Source organism: Meleagris gallopavo, chromosome 13 (genome assembly GCF_000146605.3).
Source record: "Meleagris gallopavo isolate NT-WF06-2002-E0010 breed Aviagen turkey brand Nicholas breeding stock chromosome 13, Turkey_5.1, whole genome shotgun sequence".
Taxonomy (NCBI): domain Eukaryota; kingdom Metazoa; phylum Chordata; class Aves; order Galliformes; family Phasianidae; genus Meleagris; species Meleagris gallopavo.
Window position 1 is genome coordinate 16,773,236 of NC_015023.2, and position 18,574 is coordinate 16,791,809.

At 52.6% G+C, this 18,574-nt stretch overlaps 2 protein-coding genes across 2 annotated transcripts; one reads left to right on the forward strand and one right to left on the reverse strand.

The window, feature by feature from the left end:
- Positions 1-6: 6 nt before the first annotated feature.
- Positions 7-8,555, forward strand: PMFBP1 (polyamine modulated factor 1 binding protein 1). The gene is made up of 14 exons (XM_010718136.3): positions 7-3,710; positions 3,802-3,965; positions 4,399-4,632; positions 5,236-5,340; positions 5,419-5,524; positions 5,837-6,080; positions 6,188-6,341; positions 6,513-6,701; positions 6,860-7,015; positions 7,096-7,440; positions 7,731-7,840; positions 7,922-7,993; positions 8,164-8,257; positions 8,445-8,555. Exons 2-14 carry the CDS (start codon positions 3,903-3,905, stop codon positions 8,553-8,555), a joined length of 1,983 nt encoding a protein of 660 aa, XP_010716438.1. The 5' UTR covers positions 7-3,710; positions 3,802-3,902.
- On the reverse strand, positions 8,549-18,314 carry DHX38 (DEAH-box helicase 38; the record flags this gene model as incomplete). The annotated part of the gene is made up of 25 exons (XM_010718134.3): positions 8,549-8,820; positions 8,956-9,077; positions 9,328-9,423; positions 9,786-9,911; positions 9,995-10,129; positions 10,205-10,360; positions 10,435-10,589; positions 10,673-10,881; positions 11,436-11,548; positions 11,662-11,769; positions 12,020-12,136; positions 12,535-12,645; positions 12,828-12,968; positions 13,410-13,595; positions 13,684-13,870; positions 14,113-14,250; positions 14,353-14,465; positions 15,326-15,433; positions 15,517-15,678; positions 16,327-16,482; positions 16,703-16,779; positions 16,921-17,039; positions 17,156-17,315; positions 17,734-17,838; positions 17,987-18,314. Coding segments are annotated over 25 exons (3,513 nt in total), but the record flags the coding sequence as incomplete, so codon positions are not given.
- Between the last annotated feature and the right edge of the window lie 260 nt (positions 18,315-18,574).

The window sequence follows — 18,574 nt, forward strand, 5'->3', positions numbered from 1 at the left end:
GCGACCCCTGCCGGGCGCCGCCGGACAGACACAGACGGACGGGGGGATCTGACCGCGCCCCGTCGTCTCCTTTCGGCTGCCCTTAACCCCTCCGGCCTCCCGGCCCTGTTTGACATTCGCCTCTCGCCCAGACCTCTCGCGGCCTCGGACCTCCCACGCCTTCATCCTCCCTCTTTTCCCTGACTTCCAGCCTCTTGCCACCTGCTCACCCTTTTACGGTATCTGCAGTTCTGTGGCCTTCCACCCATTTTCGCCTCCACTTTTTAGTTTGGCCCCACCCTTTTTCACCAGCTTGAAAGTGGAGACCGAAAAAGGGTGGGAAGGTGTAAAACAGATGGAAAGGCAAGCAATGAAGTGGAGCCAAAAAAATGGGAAGAAGGCTGAGAAAAAGCGGGAGTCCTTCCCTCCCTTTTCCCCTTCCTTTCTCCCTTCCCCTTCTCCTAAGTCTTCCTCTCCCCCTTCCTGTTTCCCTTTTTCTCTCCATCCCCTTCTAGGCCTAGGCTTTGCCATCTGAGCACACTCAAAGGCGTTGCTGCTGTATTTGTGTTTGTTTCCGGGGGAAGAGTGAAACCCTGTGGGGACGAAGCCTGGTTAAGCTGAAAAAAATGCAGCTATTTTTCCTGCGGTCGGAGTTATTTTTAACACCAGTAAGTTCTTACATGCGAGTATTTTTCCACTCATTCCATAACTCGGAAATAGTTGAAAGGAGGTTAATCAAACATTTGAATTAAGTGCATCTTCAGGCAAAGGCTCAGCATGGAAAATTTTAGCTGCAAAACAGACGTTCTGGAGAAAATGGAGCCTGCAGAGCCAGCAGGCAGCGCTGGGATGGGCTGGGAAAGGCTCCGTGTACCAGTGGTAATGGTGGGAAGGCAGCTGCTGGGAAAGGTGCTTCCAGCAGTGTGCATGTGCTGCGCTGGTGCCAGTGAGTTGGTTACCCAACCAGACAGGGTTCTCAGGACATTACATTATTAGCATGGGCAATACATACATACATAAATTTAACTGAAATCACACGTAGCGATGACTCAGAGGCAGCATTCCCTCCATGCTGGGGCAGGTGCAGCAAGGAAGGAGCTGCCACGGAAAGGCAAAGTGCGGGGGACTTCTAAGCTCTGAAATGTCCTGCATACGTGGACAGACTTCTAAAGCACTGCCCGGAGCCGCTGGACCTGCATCTCAGGACATGGGCGCTGGGCCTGGCTGAACAAAGGGGACCAGACAACAAAGGATGTAATGATTTAACGCCCTCTGTACCCAGAGATTTTTCCTGATTTTCAGAGTGCAGCAAAAACAGGGGCACTCTTCTAAACACCGCTCTCTCAGGATGGCTGTGAGGAACCACGTTCAGCCCCACACCGTCCGGCAGTGCTGTGGGACCCACAGATCCAGGCTTCGGGGACGGCTGTGTGCACAGAGGCACCGCATTGGTTCCGGCTGTGCAGTGCTGCAGCTCCAGAGCAGGCTGTGCACGCTGGCACAGAGGAGCAGTGGGTGCTGCTCTCCAGGCTGTGGCTGCACACAGCAGTGTGTGCACATCGAAGCACTGCAGTACCACTCCTGGGATGCTGTGCTGCGCTCCTTCCTCCTTCCTCACCTCCGCCTGCCTGCTATGAACGGAGTCTTGGCTTTGTTTTACTGATTTCTATTTAGTATCCTAAAATATTCACTCCAAGTTCCGCTTGACAGACGTCCCTAATCTAATCTCCACGTCTGCTTTCTAATTTTCGCAGTCAGGATAAAACAAATCGGCCGCCGTTAATTGCCTGCGCTGCAGCCGGGAGCTTTGGGCTGTGATTTACGAGCTCGGAGCAGGCGCTCTGCAACGCATTTTTCTTAATTTATTTTTAATGAGTCTCTCAATTAATTTTCTTGGAAACATCTTAATGATGTTGGAGGCGAGTGTTAATGAGGTTTGCACCAGTGCCTCATTTTGCATATCTTGAAGTACTGAATGGCATCACGAACACACGCTTGGTCCTAAAAAAGAGGAAGGAATGGGACTGGGTGGAGACACCTAGCTCAGCTCCCACCTTGTTCAGGCACTGGGGCCGTGTGGGGCTGTCAGCAGCGAGCCCACCGAGATGGGTAACCCTGCAGAGATGGGTGAACCTGGCAGCAAGGGCAAGCAGAAGGGCAGTGCTGCACATGGTCCTGCGGCTGGAACTCATCTCAACGAACGGAACCAGGCCCTGGGCTCAGCATCCGGGCTCACTGCGGTGTTCCCGTGCTTCCCCCAGAACATGGGCACTGCATCCCCTGCTGTGCCCATCGGTGGCGCAGGCTGGGCTGCACGGCGCCCTGGTAATTGTCGTGTGTGTGTGGCTGGAGGCAGCAGCTGGATCTCCTTTGTTTCCTCACAGCATGTCAGTCTTCATTACACCAGAGAGGAATGAAAATGGATTCACTTTTGTCCCAGCCAGAATGTGGCAGCTGTTTAATTTCAATTAACGTGGCACTGAAAAGAATAACATTGCGGCAGTAATTAAAGTGAGACGGCTCCAACCCCAGTGCTGCTCGGCATGTGGTGCCGGCTCACCCAACAGAGCAACTGCTTCAGCCCTGCGTTCTCCCAGCAGCAGGCAAGGAGGGCAAGCAGCCTGGCACGGCTCGGCACGGCTCGGCACAGTGCGGTGCTGCTGGGAAATGCTCTTCCCTTGCACTGGCAGAAACTAAGGCTAAATTCAGCTCAGCAGTTCTGCACAGCAGTGCCAATTCCTAGCTAAAACACCACTCATGGAACTGCGGAGTGTGGTGAGGGCATGGCAGGTGGAGCTGGGAGCTCATCTGTACCAGGTCAGCTCTTCCGAGCCTTCCCACACCCATGGGCACCACACCTACCCCTGAGCCTCCAAGTGTTAGGGTTGCACTCAGCCCCCTCGGACTTCCTTTTCCCCAGCAGCTGTGCCAGACCCCCATGCTGTGGGCATTGCGCTGCTGGGGCTGCCAGGCCCAAGCTGTTTGGGTACCGCAGCTCCTGCAGCAGAGGGATCAGTGCTATGTTTTTTCCCACTATTGATCTGGTGCTTTAAAAGGGGAAAAAAATCTCCCTGGCTGTCTAAACATTATTGATCCATGCCGGGAAGCCGCACAGACAGGGAAGGGCGTGGAGAAATTGAAATTTAATTTCCGACAACTTGTTCCTGTTACTTTTACCTTTTTGGACAGAAGCACGGAGCAGCAGCCGCCGTCGATGCGGTCGATCCCTCCTCTGGCAGCACTGTGCAGCTCTGTGAGCCCTGCCAGAATGCAGCCATCCCAGGGTACGGCACCTATGGCACCAAGCACAGCTCCGCTCTGCACCTCAGCAGCATGGCTGGAGTGCAGCACAAGGATGGCACAGAGACGTGTGGGTGTGAACACCTGAGATTGGCACGAGGCTGCCAGAAGGTTCAGCCCCTGCCAGCACTGGGCACAGTGGTGGTTTGCTGTGCAACAGCCTGGGCCAGGCACAGTGTCGCCGGGTTCTGGTTCCAGGCATTGTCCTCAGAACAAGACCAGGACTGGGCTGCAGTGGGAAGAGTGCCATGCCGTGCCAGGGACACAGCATGGGCGAGGGGGAGAGCGGTGCAGGGAGGTGAGAGCTGCAGGCACCGCTGGGGCCCTGCACCCTGGAGAGGAGGGACTGATGTTGCTGGGGTCGAGTCGAGCCCCTGTGTGCCTTCACTTCACAGGCAGCAGGCGCTCCTGGGAGCTGCAGCACCAATGGTGTAAGCAGGCCTCGGTGATGTCCCTGGCTGCCCCCTTCCATGGGACCCAGGGCTGTCTGTGTTGTCTTATTCCATGCTCTGGTCTCTCCAGCAGAGAGAATGTGACCAGAATATGGCACGTACAGGGAGGTTCCTGCTGTGAGATGCCAGCCTAGGGAGACCCAGGGAGGGCTGTGAGGGGCAGAGGTGACCATGGCAGAGCTGAGCAGCCACATCCAGCAGCAGCAGCAGGAGATGGAGTCCTATCAGTCCCGGGTGAGCAGTGCCAGGCAGTGGGTATGCAGTGCAGGTTGGTGGGCAGGCAGTGGGGAAGCCCTGGCAGCCATCACCTATGCCAACAGAGAGCCCACCCCTGGGGCCTGGGAACAGCGCGAGGGCTCGGGGAGGGGCATCCAGCTCTGCTGCAGCTGCACTGGTGCAACTGTCACCATTTTTCACAGTTCAAACAGGTTACACCAGCGTGCTGCAGAGCTGGGCAGCAGTAGTGCCTGAGACCCCCAGGAGATGGCTGAACACACACTCGGGGAGAGGTCTGCACCCAGCAATTCAGTGCTGCTTGCTGACCAGAACCTGGCTCCACAGCACATCTGTCTAGCCCCAGTGTCTGTCAGGGGCTACAGGGTGGGCTGACGCCGGGTACCACTCACAGACATGAGACAGACAAGCTGCTGCTCACGCTGTGTCCTAGGGCCAGAGAGAAGCAGTAGGGCTGGAGCCACAGCATGGGGGGGCCCAGACACGCCAGGACTCACAGCAGCAGAACACTCCAGCCTTCCTACAGATGCTGCAGGTGGACTTGGACATCTGCAGGGACATGAACAGCATGCGGCTGGCCCAGCTGCATCTGCAGCAGCGCGTGGTGGAGCAGAAGCACCAGGACTTGATCTCTCAGAAGCATCATTACCAGGCAATGATGGAGCAGGTACCGCTGCCCAGTGCAAAGGCCACAGGCTGGGCTGTGCAAATTCCCGACCCTCAGCCACATGTCCCCTGCAGCCATCTCAGACCCAGCAAGGCACCACTACTGCCCAACAGCACTGCAGAGGGCAGTGACCAACCCACAGAGTGCAGGACACATTCTAGCTGCCATGCGCAGGGTGAGAAGCAGCACCACACTCCCAGCTCCAAACAGGCACAGTTGTTGTGGGCCTGTCTGCTCAACAGAGCAGAGCTGGGTGATTGCAGCCCCCATGTGGCACCTGTAGCCTGGGATCCACGGAGCTGGGCTCACTGCCCTTCTCCACACCCCAACATGGGTCAGGGGCTGCTGCCTAGGGCTGCTGGGGGACAGGAGACACTGCCACCATGGGAAGGGCACGAGGGTCTGTGGCTGGGACCAGGGGCCAGGAGCTGCAGCCCCATGGGGCTGGCCATGTCCCTTTGCCAAAAACCCATCCCAAAGTCCACAACCATCAGGCTGTCCCAGCTTGGCTTTCTCCAGCTTGAGTGCCAGCCCCTCCATGGGCAGAGCATGGTGCAGTGTACTCCACTGGGAGCCCACACACAGCACTGCATCTCTCCACAGGACCAGAAGGACACAGTTCAGATAGAGGCCACCTCTGCAGATTCCTGTAGTAGTTCCAGTGCAAGCGATGATCTCCTGGAGGAGTACACAGAGCAACTGGAGCAGGTCCGTGCCTCAGGCACAGTGCCAGCATGCAGTCTGCCAGGAGCTGGCAGGCAATGCCCCAACGTGCTGCTCCCACAGGTGGCCACGCAAGCAGGCAGAGAGCACTGCATGCAGAGGGAAGCCCAGGAGCATCAGTGCTGGGCACAGGACATGTCATCAACAGGACACAGCACTGCTAAAGAAGGTAGGAGGGCATGGAGGGAGACATCTGTGTTAATGAGGCCAGGACAAGTGGGGCCTGCAGCCTGCTGCTCTGGCAGCTCCAGTACGGAGCCCATGGCTGCCATGCTCCTGTACTATAGCAGCACTCAGGGTATCCTGGTGCAATGTAGGGGAAAGGGTAAGAAGGGTCTCTGTGCATTTGAGGCATCACCGGTTGCAGAGTTACAGGGCAGTGTTACCTCAGGCAGTTCTGAGCACAGCAGCCCAGGAGCTCTGAGGAGATTCAGTGTCCCAGATCTCGCTGCAGGGTTGAGTCCTGCTCCTCTTCTCTCAGAAGCCCAGGGCAGGAGGAGACAGTGCCAGCGAGCAAGCCTGTCTCGAGCGGCCCAGGTCCCAGCACGGTCACTGGCAGCCCAGAGCCGCCTACAGCACAAGGAGGAACAGCTGCAGCCACGTGCAGGGAGCACCATGCAGTGCACAGAGGAACAGCCATGTTCTTGTGCAAGGAGCAGTATGCAGCACACAGCTGATGGCAACGAAGTGGAGCCACGAGCACAGCAGGAGGTAGCAGAAAGCAGGTATGTGGGCCCTGATCCCATGCCCCAGCACAGGCAGAGCCCTGCCCTGTGTCCTCTCGGAAGAGGGAGGGGATCCAGGGCTGCTCCAGTTGTGGCTGTGCTTGCAGGGAGATGGCAGTGTGGCTCCAGATGGAGTTGAGCCGGTGGCAGCAGAAGCAGCAGGTGACTCTGGAACAGTCACTGCAATACATGCATGCTGCTGCCCGTGCCAAACAGGAGCTACAAAAGAGCCAAGAGCAACTCCAAGCCCTGAAGAACCAGGTAGGCAGCAAGCCAAGCCTCGGGCACTAGGGGGCTCAGCCTGGTGCACCAGGCACCCCAGTGTCTGCACCAAAGCCCATGCAGCATAGAGCTGGAATCCGCAGGGAGGGGGCACAGGAAGCAGCAGTGGCACAGCACTGTGGCCTCCACTCACGTGGAACCTTTCTGCAGCTGAAGGCTCAGAAGGAGCAGAACCGGACCCTGCAGCACAGCCTGGAAAAGCAGCAAGAGGTGCTGGCAGCCACCAAGGCCCGGGAGATGCAAAGTTTGCAGCAGCTCAGTAGACACAAGCAGACAATCCACGACCTACAGCAGAAAGCAGCCTCGAGCAGAAAGAAGATGGCAGAGCTGCTAGAGCAGGTGATGGCAGGAACAGGGCAACCACACGATGCAGCCAGCTGCCACGCAGCTCCCTCTGCCTCAGCTGCAGGATTGAGCCCACAGCGCCGGCACTGGGTGCAGCTCCAGCTTCCTCTGTCTGCCCACTCCCACTCCCAGACCCACCCTTTTTCGTGCAGGTGGAGGACGTGGCATCCCTGAAGGCAGAGCTGGCCCAAGCCCAGAGAAAGATAGGCCACAATCTTCCACTCCTTTGTCGTTATGAGAAAGAGAGGCAGCAGCTCCACAGGGAGCTCAAGGAGCAACAGAGGGCCCAGGTGCAGAGCCAGCAGGAGGTAAGCATGGCCCGAGCCTTCCCGCTAGGTGCCTGTGCTAACCCTGCACATCCCTCATCACCCCTCTGTGCCGCTGGCAGGCCCGCTCCTTCCAGGAGAAGCTGCAAAAGCTGAGCAGCCAAGTTCGGTACTGGCAGGAGTTACACCAGGACACTCAGCGAACTCTGGCTAGACGGGAAGATGAGCTGTCTGTCTGCAACGCGGAGATGGATTTCAAGGAAGAATTCATCAAGGCCATGAGACAGGCTCAGGCCAGGAACAGGCAGAACCACAGCCCAAGGACAGGAGGAGTGCAACCTGAGCCCCAGGCACCACTGAAGGACAGATCCTGGCCTACAGGCAGGGCAGAGGCGGAAAGGCCGGGCCAGGAGTGGGCTAACTGCAGAGCCAGCACCAACAAGGGAGGAGGCGGTGGCGGTGGGTCTGTAAGCAGCAGCAGTGCTAACATCTTGTTCTTCTTTAAGTAGTCCACTTTTCTCTGTTGCGAGAAAGGTGTCCTCAGTATGAAATGAAGAGTTTCTGTCCAGACTGCTGAGGTAATGGTTCCTTCATTCCAGAGCAGCTATCCCAAGACACAGGCAACTGCAGACTCACAGCTCAGCCCCAAAGGCTGCTGCCTCCACACAGCTCTGTTCATGCACCTTCCTTCTGCCCTGGGCGTGTAGAGGTTGAGTAGAGCACGCGAGTTCACACACAGCACATTGGTTTTTTTTAGGTAAAAACCCTGCATGCTTCCCACACCCCAGCCTGTTCTAATAGCAGTAGGCTGCACCAGGACAGGAATCTGATGCTGATCAATAATAGCCAGAGTGTGAAAGAGCAGATGTGAGTAAGAAGCCTTACACAAGTAGAGGGGAGCTGATGGCTGCCTTCTCACAACTAATTCAGCCTACACCTCATTTTCAGGCAGTCAAATGAGAAACACCACAAGATCCAGCAGCAAGTCAAGCAGGCTGCAGAGTTCACAGGCGAAAACCAGTAAGTAATGAACACGGGGAGTGGGTCTGAGCACTTACTGCCACCCACAGGGGTGCATGGGATGATGAACTGCTGGATTACCCAAATTCTTGGAAGGCCAGCAGAGCAAGGCTGTCTCTGCACCAGTACCTTACCCTCACCTTATCTCATTTCCTCTGCCTGTCCTCCAGACATCTTCAAGACACACTGGACAGCTTGCACGTGGAAAACACATACTTCAGGGCTAGAACACATGTACAGTACCACAATCATGAGCAGATGAAGGTGAGCAGAGTAACAGTCAACCTGGCCCAAAACAGTGCTAAGCTGATAATCTTTTGTGTACAGGGACAGCTAGGCCTAGCTGCCCGTCCAGGATACAGGTCATAGAAGACTTGCCTTTGCAGTAGTCCAGGCCAGAGCTGGGCCAGGCTGGTCCTCCATGCCAATATAATTCTTTGCCTTGTCCCAGGCTCTACAGGGCAACAACCTGACTGCACGAGCCCTTCAGAACTTGGCAGGGCTGTCTCTGCCTGGAACTCACTCCAGGATGAGAAGTGACACAAAACAACGGGAGGGTTAAAGACTGACAACCTTTAAACAAATAAAATTATTTCTCTTCTGTAGCAAAAATAGTACAGAGCATCAAAGCCTTCTTGGGCCACAGGCTGTAGAGAGCCTCACAGCAGTCAGAGGAACTGAGCCCTAAAACTCAGCAGCTCCTGGGAAGTCTTTATGTCTCGAAGCAATGAGCACTCCCTTCTCAGAGGCCAAAGCGGGCTGGGGTGCGTCGTGGCGTCAGGGGCTCCCCCTGCTCCTTCCGTCCAGGCGTATAGATTTTAGTACATCTGCCAGGAAAGGACAATGGTGATTAGTGTAAGATGAAAACAGCTCTTGCACCAGGAACACCTGTGGGAAAGTTGGGATCCCCCATGCAGCTCACTACTGCTCATAAGCAGGAAACTCACAGTGTCAGCACTCACCTTGCACTGCCTAATGGGTTACGACGCTCCTGCTCCTCCCGGCGGGCACGCAGCTGCTCCTCAGCCAGAGCCATCTCTTCCTCCATGGCGGATGCTTCCTCCTTTGCACGTCGGCGGTTCTCCTGAGGTAAAGAAGCAGCAAATCAGGAACAGGTAGAGGCCTGCACAGCAGCAGACTTTCCACAGGCCCACAACCCTGATCTCTTTATGTAAAAACAAAACAAAACAAAAACTAGCTTCAACTTCCTCCAGCATAACAGGTGTGCAGTGGGGCTGTAAGCAGCAAGAACTCCATCCAGGCACACACTCTCCCTTCCAGTGTAGTAGCCCGCTGTTTCTGTCTCCCATCTGATCCTGGAAAGGAGAATTCACCTGACGTGACTTGCCAGCATGTTTGATACTGTAGAACATGGGGCCCAACTCTGCCAGCCACTCTCCATCCACAGCAGTGACACACTGCATGTATTCCTGCAGGAACAGAAAGAAAGATCCAGTTAGAAGGATGACAAGGCCTTGGGCATCACTGACAGAGCCATGGCAGCTCCCTCCCTCCTCTCCACTTCTTGATGGCAGTTCTCCTTTCCAGACAATTCCTCCTGACTTCAGAAAGTACAACCTGGAGTTAGTGAGACTAAAAGACATCTTACATAAGCCAGGAAGATATCACAAAAGAGACAAACAAGACACTGCAGACTACACAGATACACCCAGTTGCTAGAGACAAGAAAGGCTGAGAACGGGGCCTTCCAAGATCCTACTACCAAGGCAAAGCCTCTCAGCTGACTTGGATCACAGCTCACCCTTCCTGCTAGCCCTCAGCTCAAGCTTACCTTGGTGGTCATGACCAGCTCATGATATACAATGTAGTCTGGCGTGTAGCCCATGCCAAAGAGGGAGCTGGTGGGGTGCAGGTGGCAAGGCATGCCTGTACGAATATTGACGTACTCCCCAATGCCCTGCACAGGAGAAGTGTGGTTAGCACACCCATTCCCAGTGGGGAGGGTCTCTTATCACCCAGATGAGCGTAGACCCCTCTCACTTTCAGCTTTGCAGCTTGATGGAAATACGCAGCACAGATACACTTCCTGACGACATCCCAGTCGGTACCACAGGATGCAAGGCTCATGCGCTGCTGCACCATAATGTCCTTCAGCTGGGCACGCACCTCCCGCACCTGCACAGAAACACAACAGTCACGTCCCTCTCCCACGTAAGGCTCCTTCTCCAAACCTCATTGCCACAGCCTCACTTTCCGCATGGCCTTGGCATGAATGAAGTGCTGGTTGCACCACAGAGTAGAGTAGTTGTTGTTCTTCCACTGCAGGTAAACATTCAAGTAAGTTAAGTGATCACTCTCTGGGACAGCAAATTTCTCTCGCACTTGGTCGCTCTCTTCCTCTCGGCCCTGAAGAATAAGCAAAGAACACGTCAGTCAGATGCAGATGAAGGCCCCAAGCTGCTGAAAGATCAAACAAGTACCTTAGGCCGATAAAAGATGGCAGGCACAGACAACATGGAAACAATGAGCAGTATCTCAGAGCTGCAACCCATGTCACATGAAACAATGAGCATTTTGGAGAGCGCAGGATCCAATGGGAACTCTACCATCAGCCGTCCTGTTGAGGTCAGACCACCTGGAGGAATACTGTAAGAATCACCAGGTGGGCAGGTCCTAGCAGTTCTCTGTGAGCTGACAGCCTGCCCCTGTAGCCAGTACCTGTGTTATCCAGGGCCCCCAGAATCCACAACTGGTACATGGAGTTGAGCATGTTGTCCTCAGGGGGCGGATCCATGAAGTGGAACTGCAGCAGGTCCTGTACTCCCAGAGATTTGAGCAGAAGCACTACATTGGCGAGGTTGGTGCGCTGGATCTCAGGCACTGTGGTTGTCAGCAGCTCATTCTTGTAGGCGCTCTGGGTGTAGAGCCTGGGGGAAAGATGCCAAGAGCCTGCCCCTCCTCTTCAGGCCACTGTCTTCCTCACTGAATGACCATCCATTCCCAACCCCGCCAGGCACAGCACAAAGCAGCAGCTCTGCACTCACCCATGCTGACAAACAGGACCCTAAGGAAGTTCTTCCTCAGGCCACTGTGCCTCCCCAGCATATAAGAGCACATATAAGAGCACCTGGGCTGCAGCGCAAAGGTACACCTCTCTCAAACACAGTCCTTCCCTGGGTGCAAACCAGCCTCAAAGGAAAGCCTTGAGAAAGCTGCCTTTGGCTTGGCTATTAACCCGAGAGCATTAAAGCATCTGGTGCAGCAAAGGTGGAAAGAGTCACAAGGGAAGAAATGAGAGCATACTCTGTTCACTGCAGAGACAGTGGGTCCAAACCAGAAAGCCTCAAGGTCTATCCAGAGACCTCATTCCCACAATAGGCTCAAGACAATGAACATCTAGCTCTTCAGTTAGGAAAAAATATGTAGCCAGATGTCCAGACGTGAATTATGATAAGAATAGGAACACCAGTAATGAGCCTACCTGAAGCAGTGACCTGGGCCTGTTCGGCCAGCTCGGCCAGCTCTCTGATTGGCATTGGCTTGACTGATGGGGTAGATCTGCAGTGCATCCATGCCTATACGGGGATTGAAAACCTGGAAGGCGCAAGAAGAGAGGACTGAAGAAAGAGAAAGGCTGGGTCACTCTCACAGAGCTCAATCAACCCAATGCCAGAGATCCATGAACAGTATTGGAAACCTTTGCTTACCTTCAGCTTGCAGTACCCAGAGTCGATAACAAACATGATACCATCCACTGTCAGTGAGGTCTCTGCAATGTTAGTGGCAACAATGCACTTCCTGACCCCATCTGGAGCCTGCAAACATACCGCACGTCAGTCAAATTCCTTGGGCAACAGCCTCTGCACTACTGAGGAAGACTGCAGAGCAGCCATATAGAACTTAGAAGGACATGGGTGACTTCTTGGGAAGTTTAATTGGGCACATGCTTTCCCTTGCTCTATAAGTACCACACAAAAGACATCTCTGCACCTCTCTCTCATGCCTAGTAGCCTTCCCTGTGCTAGGTTCACCTCTGCCCAGTCCCATCAGAGTACCCATCAGCACCTTCTGGAAGATCTTGGCTTGTAAGTCCGATGGCAGCTGAGAATAGATAGGCAGTACAGCAAGTGCAGGTGCCTTCTCCAGTTCCTCAAGGTGCTCCACAATTTGTTCTGAAGTCACCTAGACACAAAGAGGAGTGTTAACATACACTTAAGAAAGTACAACTCAGAATCACAGAATTGCAGGTGTTGGGAGGGACCTCAAGAGATCAAGTCCAACCCTTTTCCAGAGGCTGAACAGACCCAGGTTACTCAGCCTTTCCTCATATATGAGATGCCCCAAAGATTCTTTATCATCTTTGCAGCTCTCTGCTGGACTTCTAGGAGATCCCTGTCTTTTTTGACCTGGGGAGCCCAGAACTGGACACAATATTCTAAATGTGGCCTCACCGGGTCAGAGTAGAGAGGGAGGATCACCTCCCATGACCTGCTGGCCACCCTCTTTTAAATGCACCCCAGGATAACATTGGCCTTCTTGGCCACAAGGGCACACTGCTGGCTCATGGCCAACAAACTCACCTCAATATCCTCCTGACCAGGCATGAAGACAAGGATGTCTCCAGGTGCACCAGACAAATGGACCTGCAGAGCTTGTTTCACTGCAGCCTCCACATAATCCTCTTGCGGTGTCTGAAAGACACAGTTCACATTAGACACCAGTAATCTCATCTGCCCCACTTTGTCTATAAGACTGCATCATAACATAGCTATCCCTTGTCTTTCCTCTCTGATCACTGCAGAGTGGGGCATATCCAAGTTACAACCCTTACAACCCCTTCACAACACAAACTCTCTCTACTACATTGGCGTACCTTGCTGAAAAGAATATCAACAGGAAAGGTGCGCCCAGGAATGTGGAAAATGGGAACATTCCCAAAAAAAGAGGCAAATTTATCAGCATCCATGGTGGCAGAGGTGACAACAAGCTTCAGGTCCGAGCGTCGCGCTACCACCTAGAAAACAGATAAAAAGGACAATAAGCACGTCATATTTGTACGTGGGTCTAGACTTCTTCCATCACTTCTGAAAAAAAAACAGCAAAAGGCTGAGCTTCCACTGTACTCTAGAAACATTAACCACTAATGCCAGGGTACACCAACACACACTGTCCAGTCACAGACTACACCTAGCTGAGAAAGTCTTACACTTGCAAACACCTTTGTATCTAGAGCTACTTTATACCAGCAAACCTTTGGCAGCACTCTAAGGGGGAGACTTAAGAAACAAAGAACAAGATGATTAAGCAGCGAGTGCAGTCAGAGATGTGGCAGTCTCTGTTCATCATCTCTACTCTGACCTGGGAGAAAAGCACTGTCCCTGCCAATATTCTGCCCTAAGACCAGCTCAAATGCCCTATGCCGCTGTCTTCCTGTAGAGTCCAGGCTCACACACACCTCCCGAAGCAGGCCAAAGAGCACATCAGTATTGAGCGAGCGCTCATGTGCCTCATCCATGATGATAGCACTGTAGTTGTCCAAGTCAGCTTCTCGTAGCGACTCACGAAGGAGGATCCCATCTGTCATGTATTTGATTATTGTGTTCTCTGACGTGCAGTCTTCAAAGCGGATGGCATAACCCACCTGGGGGGCACAGATATCAGCAAGTCTTCAACAGCCCTGCACACGCACTGCCTAGAGGCTGCACGCCTACACATGCTGCCAGACTCACCTCCTCTCCCAGGCGCACTCCCATCTCTTCACTGACCCGCTTGGCAACTGACATGGCTGCCACTCTGCGGGGCTGTGTGCAGCCAATCATGCCATAGTCTGTGTAGCCATCCTCATGGAGGTACTGTGTCAGCTGAGTTGTCTTACCACTCCCCGTCTCTCCTACCACAATCACAATGCTGTTGTCCCTGAAGAAAGGGAAACAATATTTACTCATATACCACAAAGACAGGCTTCTTCATTCATAGCTCTGGCTGGACACTCAAAAGTTGTCCTACTTCGGCAGGAAAGCTGCTATCAATCACACAAAGCAATAGGCCATTTTCTGAGGGTACAGCTTCCAAACCGAACACATATCTAGGTGAATTTCTCCAGAGATGTAAGCCAAAGCCCCAGGGTTGCACGATGACCAGTTTTCTAGCAGTCATACCTGAGGATGGAAAGCAGTTCCTGCTGCACAGCAAAGATAGGCAGATATTGTCTTTGCTCCAGAATTGATTTCTTCTTGGCAAACTCACTCCTTGCTTCACTTTTTTCTTTCATGTGTTCAGCAAACTTCTGCTCAGTCCTAAGGAAACATGAGAAGTCTTGACGCTGTCTCCTCACACACTTTGCCTACAGCATAAGCATAACACCACCAGCTAGGCAGAAGTCATCCAAAAGCTCCTACCTGTAATCCACTTTGCCATCTTCTGTCACCATCTCATCCTTCTCCTCCTCCTTCTTGATCCCCATAATGTCTCCCAGTTTTGTGCCTGCCAGCTCCCAGTGTTTATGCTGAGCCTGGAAGCGCAAAGAGCAGTGTAAGTACCACAGTGGGGACTGAAAAATCATTCTCCTCCAGTCCTACTTCTAAGGCTAGAAAAGCATGTTTGCCTCAATACCCTGGTGCTAAAGGAGAGAACACACACTCCATTCCCTATGTCAAGTCTCCTTCTTCCAAGCAAACTGGGCCAGAACTTTTTTAGACATTGGTCTGGATAAAGACACAGCAAGCACAGGATGATCAACAGTCCTCTAAGACAATTGTTTCAGCTGCTGACCCTTCCATTAAATTTACATTGAAACATACAAAAATCTGAACCAGAGCTAATCTTCCTGCTCTTGACAGGCACTCTCACCATTCTGTTTTCTCTCATACTTGGTATCAGGACTTCCTCCTTTCCACTCACAGTTTCAGATTCAGTTTACTATGAACATATCTATGCTTCTTAACCGCTATCATGTAAGCTTTAGAGAAAATCCCTCTACTAGGGAAACACCCACAAAGACTAATATACTACTTTCCTGTATATTCTTTCTCAGAACTCTTTTGCTGAAACATGGTAAGATCTATCCTGCTACTACACTGAATGTTGACTGTGCCCGAGCTACACTGTATTCTTCCACTTGCTCTTCTCAATCCAAATGCCCTTTGGATCAAACTCCCCTGCACAAACGCACAGTGATTAATATCCCAGGCAGTACCTAAGGAAGTCACAACAGCTACTTGTGAGACAATGGAATGAACTGGACTAACAGGATATATCAGATCACACAAATATGGGGAACACCTTACTATTACCATCAAAGCTTGTATTCCACAAAGCCCAAATAAAAGCAGTGAGGCCTTACATAACACATATAATGAGGTCCCAGCATACCCTTTTACGCTCCTTTTGCTCCCTGTGCTTGCGCACCAATTGGCTGCCCTTTCGGGCTATGATGGCCAAGTCAGAAGTGGCATCCTTTACAGGGATGACTGGCTCTGGCTAGAGGAAAGAGGCATTGCTTCAACACAGAGCTCACATCTGCGAGGCTCCCCCTCATCGGCACTATTAGCCACAACTTCTACCTGTTTCGTGAAGACTATCCTCCCATCTAGGAAAGGAGGCACCAGATTATGCACCAGCAGATGCACTTTGGCTGAGTTATCCTCTTCGAAATCTTCATCCACTTCAATCCGATGAACCACACCACTGGTCAGCATGCGATTTGTCTCCCAGCGCTCGTTATCCTGCAGGAAAGAACATATCAGAAGATTCTCTTACCTTCCGTTATCCAAAACTCAAGAACCACACATTACCCAAATTAATTTCAAGGCAATAAATCAAACAATACAGCTAGCTGCAAAGCTCTACAAGACCGTGACCAACTGAGGATGGCTTAACTTACTCTTAAAAGAGAAAGTTAAAAGCAGCTAACTACTGAAGGCAAATCTGTAACTGACTACAATACACACCACAGTTATGGTACATAACTTTAAGCACTGAAATGATCCAGTGCTGCATCTGCTACTCTTCCTTTCCCAAAAGGGAAAGAGCTTGGACACCCAAAGAGAAAAATAAGTAAGCCTGGAATGTGGAGAAGTAACACTGAAGGTTTTAGGCTACAGAACCCACAAATAAGCATTAGGAAAGAAACATAACTAAAATAACAAAATAACTAAAGACAAGTATGGGAAATAGAGACAGGCCACAGAACTGTCAACACAGTCAACAGAACTGTCTCAAAGGAAATGGAAGGCAAACAGTCTACGTCCAGGACAAAGACAACCTTTATTTTATCTGTCAGCCAAACCCATCAACAAGTGGTTCACTCCAGAGGCAGCAGTACAAGCAGCCTCCACACTTTCAGAGCAGCCAGCACCACATCTTGCCCCTACCTCATTGATCTGCCGCCGCTGTGCAGAGATTCGCTTCTGCTTCTGCTTGTGTAAGTGCTGCTCCCGCTTCTTCACATACTCATCAGAAGAGTAGGCCAAGGGGTTGTGAAACTCATCATAGCCTTCATCCATCATATACCAATCCCGGTCCGCTTGCTAGGAGGAGAGAGATGCAGCACTGAGCTGCGTTGCTTGCCCAGCTGGGCTAGATTCTGGTGCCACTCCTCACCCAGCCACTGGGAGAAAGCTGACTATCACCCATGACCCAGTACAACACCAGCGGCAGACTCAGGCCCTGCCGGTGCTTTGGGCCAAGTGGCAGCAGCCAAAAGCCTGGTGTCTACTGAGCACCCTGCTCCCTGTCCGGGCTTCTTACCCGTTGGTCGTCCTCCCACTGCTGGCGTTCTTCCTCTGTCTCAAAGGCAATGCCTTCCTCTCCATCCTCACGCCGCCCTAAAGAAGATGACATGGTCAGCACAGGCCACCACCCCCACCAGGCTGTCGCATGTGGAGGAAATCCCACAAAACCTGTCCTTGTGCTACACAGAGATTCTGTCACTGTCCACCCTCAGCACCCCACTCTAGGCTCCTCACCTCTACCTCTGGACAGTCGTGGTGTGGACCCCAGGTGTTTCCGGTCGTCAGCCCACTCATTATATTTGTAGGATGGGGTGGGCAATGGCGTCTTATCCGAATACCTGCTCCTTACAGACCTGAGAAAACAGCACAAGTGAGAAATCAGCGCACATAGATAGATGTTCATCTTACATGTACCCTTCCCTTTCTTGCAGATCACCAGATCATAGATTGCACACCCAGCTACTGATACCTGTCCCGGTCTCTCCGATCTGTGTCCCGTGATGCCCGGTGGCTGCGCTCTGAGTCTCGATAGGAAGGTGTGGGTGAAGGAGATTCCCACTGTGAGCGGCGGGAACTGCTGTAACTGCTATCGTCCTCCTCCCAGCTAGAGCGAGATGGCGTGGCTGCATCTAGCAGAGGAGATTGAGTTTGACACAGTGTTCACACAGTGATCCTAAGAACCTAAGGCCACTTTACACCTTCTAACAAGGAGCACAAAGAGGGTACCCATCTGCTCTCCTTCTAAAGGTGCTTACACACATCAACTCCAAGGAAAATTGCCAGAGGACCACATCTCTTATCGCACAGACTCGGAACAGACCCCACTGGGCAGGGACTGGCCAGATCTTCACACACACCTGGCAGATCACTCCCAGTCCCAAACTCCTGGAAGAGCATGGATTTTTATGTGTGTCCTAACCACAAGTCTTAAAAAACATAGGCTTCTTCACTTGCACTCGTACTAACAAAAACAGCAGAACCCCCCCCAAATTAAAAACCTTTTCTTGTTAGATCTCATCTGAGATCTCTACCAAGTCCTACTCCTACCTTTGGGACGATGCTTGGGACTCTCTGGTTCGCTCCTCCTGCTGTTCCGCTCCAGTGAGCCATCTCTTTCTGATCTGCTGCTGTGACGACTTTTGTCCCAATCCTCTGCAGACAGAAAACAAGGTCAGGCACCCCGTGTACAAACAAACTTCCTAAATCTGCCCTAAAAAATACACTGAATATTAGCCAAGGGCAACAGAGAGAATAAAGACTGAAACCTAAGCAGAAAGCAACAAAAGTCTCAAGAAGTTACCACGGTCCCGTTTACGATCGTGGTCTCGATCCCTACTGTGCTCCTTCTTCCGTTCCTTCTCCTTTGAGGAGGCAAAGACACCGTGTTCACGACGCTCTCTTTCCCGCTGCCGGCTGCGTTCCCAAAACTCCTCACTGACACCACCTGTGTAGGAAGGTGTTTCCACATGGACGGAACGGTAATGCCTAGAGAGGTGGAATACAGTTAAAACATTCCATGGTGCTGAGGAATAGCTGGCTTCTAACTCGTCTCCTGCAGTTCTAGTCCTGATCTCTGCTACAGCAGAAGTATGTGGTTGAGAATGCTCTCTCACAGCATATCCTGACTTTCAGACATAAGCACTTCTAAGCAAACTGCTGTTTCCAAAGATCAGGAGGCAGAGGTGCCCAGTAGCATCTCAGAATATTCCTAGCCTAACAACTCAGGGCAGGCACCAATCAGATAGTTCCCAGACGTCCTCAAATCCAGAGATTTGAATCCCACAGCCTCGCTCCAGGGCCGAGGTAGAGATCCCCACAGCACACAGCTGCCACCACGCTCACGGCCGGGCATCGGCAGGGATCCGGCGGCTGCCCGGGCGCGGCGGCC

What these genes read in the sequence shown, in the direction of transcription:
- PMFBP1 (XM_010718136.3), top strand. Translation starts at nt 3,903, where the DNA reads ATGGCAGAGCTGAGCAGCCACATCCAGCAGCAGCAGCAGGAGATGGAG. An exon ending in TGGCAGAGCTGCTAGAGCAG is followed by an intron (nt 6,702 to 6,859) that starts GTGATGGCAGGA and finishes TTTTTCGTGCAG; the next exon opens with GTGGAGGACGTGGCATCCCT. An exon ending in GAGTTCACAGGCGAAAACCA is followed by an intron (nt 7,994 to 8,163) that starts GTAAGTAATGAA and finishes CCTGTCCTCCAG; the next exon opens with ACATCTTCAAGACACACTGG.